The sequence below is a fragment of the Quercus suber genome, unplaced genomic scaffold (assembly GCF_002906115.3).
Source record: "Quercus suber isolate HL8 unplaced genomic scaffold, Cork oak 2.0 scaffold_31, whole genome shotgun sequence".
In the NCBI taxonomy this organism is placed as follows: domain Eukaryota; kingdom Viridiplantae; phylum Streptophyta; class Magnoliopsida; order Fagales; family Fagaceae; genus Quercus; species Quercus suber.
In genome coordinates this window covers 1,712,551-1,716,999 of record NW_027069496.1, presented here as the reverse complement: position 1 = coordinate 1,716,999, position 4,449 = coordinate 1,712,551, and the positions used below count along the sequence as shown (strand labels likewise).

Here is a 4,449-nt window from a genome sequence, read left to right as displayed (position 1 = left end):
CATGGCGACATAGAGAGAGGGGGAAAATTTTATAAAAAGGTACTAGAGATACACTAAGCCAGTAATAAATGTTAATAATCTAAAAAACTCAGCTGGAAACAAGAAAATGAACACTTTCCAAGTCTTTTAAAAGGAATGAATTTAACAGACAATCTCTTGAGCACACATAATCTTTGGACAATTAAATGGCTAGAAGAGACTTATTATAATGCTTATTGTCTAAGAACCTAAGAATGTATTAAAAACGAAAACAACACAAAATCTGATATAACTACATATTCCAATATCAAGTTTCAGTAAGTTCGTTCAAAATCTGACATGTTAAATGGGTGAGAGAGTCAATAAGCCACATCATCTTTAATGTCACAAGGAATGAATATATGAACAGCACTGATAATTTGATTGGTGCTCTAGAGCTCCAGCTACATTTTGGCATTAAACATAATAGTCAAAATAATAGGTAGGTAGGTAAAGAGAATAATCCAGAAGGCAGAGGCCAAGTGCACTCTAAAAGGGTTGTTAGGCACATTAAAATATCTTCTTTTTTTTTTTATAAGTAATAAGATATATTGAAATCAAAAGGGAAACACCCTAATACACAGGGAGTGAACAAGGAGTCAACAAATCAAAAATAAAAATTGCAAGAATCTAGGAAAACAAAAAGAGAAGGGAAAGATTTGTTTTGCAAAGCAAAAAACCAATCCAACAAAGTTCTAAAAAAGAAAAGCTTGAGGTCCGGAATAGATCTCTCAATATCTTCAAAACAACGACTATTTCTCTCCCTCCAAAGACACCACATTAAGCCATGAGGAACAATGGACCATATATAACCATTTCGATGACGACCAAAGCTGCCTTGCCAACACCCTAACAGCCCCAAAACAGTATGAGGCATAACTCTATCTATATTCAAGATTGCAAGATTCTTCTAAATCCCTAATCTCTTTTAGCTATTCTCTCAGATCTTACAAAGTGTTTGGTTGGGAGTAATCTTTTAGGAAACCTCTTAGATTTTTAGTTTTTTTGTTTTTTATTTTATCTGTTTTTAGGAAACCTCTTTAGTGTCCCAAGCATTACTTTTAAAAGGTGGGTATCTGCATTCTAGACCACTCCTAGGAATTCTCTTAGATTCCCAAGCATTCCTATGCTTGGCTGCAAATAAGTCAAGAGAATCCGGATTCCCATTTTGAGAGTTTATAGATTCATTTTTTAAAAGGTGTATCCACATTTTCATTGATTGGAAAAATTCTGTTTTTTTAAGTGACAATTATACCTAGAATTTAATACCTTTTGACTAACTAAAATATAACTTTTTTTCTAATTAAGTGTTTATATATTATCATCTTTTGTATATTAATGTCTATTTACATTATTATTAATGAATTGGTACTTTGGCTAGAGATTAGGATATTAAACGAAACATGGGTTTAATTTAATACCTTTTAATAAATTGTATGGGTTTGATTGATGAGCCTATAAAAGATATATAAAAAATAAAAATATATTTAATAATTAGATAATGTTTTGTCACTAAATCTTACAGATACCAGTATCGGTGCTTCTTAGATAATGTTGTGTTCCAAGGCCACTTGGCAATAATTAGTCGAAGAAGTTGAATTTGAATAAAATTCTGCAGTAGATTAGGATTTAATTTCAATTTGCATTTAAATTTAAATAGGAGTTGGATCCTATGTTTTAGGACTTGGTTGTGATGAGGTTTATCTCCTCACTAGTATTTATGTACGTAGGAATTATGAATGAAGCACGCAGAAAATTAACCCAAAAAGTCTATTCTCTATGTTCAAGAGATTGGTTATCTCGAATTGACTACATTATCTTTTACATACAGTAATTTATCCCAAGTCACATCATTTGGTATCAGAGCAATGATCCATGGAGCTATCAAGATTCAATAGTGGAGATCCCTTTTGGTGGATTCTCAATGTCAATGAATCCTTTGTCTCCACAACACCGCACCACCACATGGTTTTCATTGCTGCTCCTTACTTAGGTATCATAATGTCCTACTCCAAGAATCACCAACAATTCAATAGATTATTGTGTTGGAGGGTGCACTTGTTACAAAATTTGCCTTTGAAGATCAAATGATCAACAAAGTAGAAAAGATAGATCAAAGGGATCTTCTCGTGATTTTGAATAGGCCTACCTCAATTCCATACACTGAGTTTGTCATTCCCAATGAATTCAAGGATATGGGAAGCTAGGTATTTATGTTCCTAGTGCCCACAAAAGTGGTTGAAGAATTGGCGCAAGTATCAAATATCCAAATTCTTATCTCAACACTTTAAAATTTGAGGCTAAGTATTCTCCAATTGATGTGAGCAAACATCAATTTCCATGTCTCGGAATCTTGAGAACAAGATTCATTTGAATGGGAAAGGAACGTTGTGTCCCAAGACCACGTGGCAAATAATTATGTAGGAGTCAAAGAACTTTGAATTTGAATAAAATTCTACTGTAGGTTAGGATTAGGATTTCTACAATAGATTAGGATGAGGATTAGGATTTAATTTCAATTTGTATTTAAATTTAAATAGGATGGATCCTATATTTTAGGACTTGGTTGTGATGAGGTTTATCTCCTCACTAGTATTTATGTATGTAAAAATTATGCATGAAGCAAGCAGAAAATTAACTCAAAAAGTATATTCTCTCTCTAAGTTCAGGCGAATTGACTACACTATCTTTTACATTCAGTAATTTATTCCGGTCCACATTAGATAACGTCCCTCAAGTGCTCTATCTAATAAATGACTCAAAGCCTCAATGACTACGGATAAAAGTGGGGGATAATGGATCTCCTTGGTCTAGTCCTCTGGAGCTACTAAAAGAACCACTAGGGCTGCCATTTGTGATAAAAGAGAATTGCATTGTAGAGATGCAAAACCTGATCCATTTTCACCACTTCTCCCCAAAACCACACCTCTCCAATAAATAAAGCAGGAAATTCCAATTGACACGGTCACAGGCCTTCTCCAAGTCCAGTTTACATAACACTGCAGGCATGCCATAGCAAAAGGCTATGAAGGCATTTGTTTGAGACTAAAAAATAAAAAATAAAAAAATTCAAAATCTGCCTACATTTGATGAATGCATTCCAAGAATTGGAAAAGAGCTTCACAAGTACTGATTTCAGCAAGTTTGCCATGACCATNAAACAAACTGATTGGATCCAACTATGTTGACTGGAAAAGAAATTTGGACATTGTTTTTACTCCTGAAGAGCACAAATATGTGCTTACTCAACTATGTCCTAACTTTCCATCATCAGATGCTCCTCTTGAGGAAAAACAGCGATATGATCGTTGGTAGAAATCTAATGAGATGGCTAAGTGCTATATCCTAGCATCTATTTCAAATGTTTTACATCATAAAATGCAAGATGTAGAATTAACTTCGGACATAATGCTAAGTCTGAAGGAGATGTTTGGTGAGCAAGGCCATTCTACAAGGCTAGAAACTATGAGGCAGATTTATAATACCAAAATGGCTGAAGGTACTTCAGTGAGGGAGCATTGTCTTAGGATGATCTCTAATCTGAATACATTGAAAGTTTTAGGTATTGATATTGATGGAGAATCCCAAGTGGATATGATACTCCAGTCACTACCAGAATCATTTAAGGAATTCAGACTTAACTATAATATGAACAAAAAGGTTTATTCATTGTTTAAATTGACAAATGAGTTGGTAGCGGCGGAAGGCATCCTTAGTACTTCTAGTGTTGATGTGAATATGGTTGAAGCTTCTACTTCTCAACCTAAGTCGAAAGGCAAGGGTAAAAAGAAGAAGAAGAAGAAGGACTTCGCCAAGAAAGATGGTAAACAAGTTGCCGTAGGAGTTTCCAACAAAGGAAAGAAAACCAAATGAATGTGTTTCCATTGTGGTGAGAAAGGACATTGGAAGAGGAATTGTCCAATATTTAAGGCTGCCAAGAATAAGGGTATGAAAAGTACATTCCTTCTTGAAACATGTTTAGTACATAATCCCACAGATTCCTGGTGTGTGGAATCAGGTTGTACTAATCATATTTGCAATCCTTTGTAGGGGTTTCAGAAGACCAGAAAGCTGAATGAAGGAGAAATTATTCTTACCTTGGCTGATGGGAGCAGGCTTCCAGTTGTAGCTGTTGGAGTGTTTAATTTATGTTTTGAATCTAGAGTTTTAATATTGGAAGACTGTTTGTTTGTACCTAATGTTCGTAGGAATTTAATTTCTGCAATTTATTTAGGTAAACATGTCTTTATCCTAAAAGACAATGTTGTAATAAAGAAGGATAAAATGTTAATATGTTTTAGCAATATTGTAGATGGTCATTATATTTTAACTTTGGATAAACATGAATTATACAATTCTAAATTAGATAATAACTCTTATGTAAAATCATTAAAGAGAAAGTTTCCTTCTACTAATGATGCATATCTTTGG

The 4,449-nt window shown here is 33.8% G+C and overlaps 1 protein-coding gene across 1 annotated transcript; it reads left to right on the top strand.

Annotated features, from left to right (window-relative positions):
• Positions 1 to 3,345: 3,345 nt before the first annotated feature.
• Positions 3,346 to 3,891, top strand: LOC136066333 (uncharacterized). The gene has a single exon (XM_065770469.1). It carries the CDS (start codon positions 3,346 to 3,348, stop codon positions 3,889 to 3,891), a length of 546 nt encoding a protein of 181 aa, XP_065626541.1.
• Positions 3,892 to 4,449: the final 558 nt, after the last annotated feature.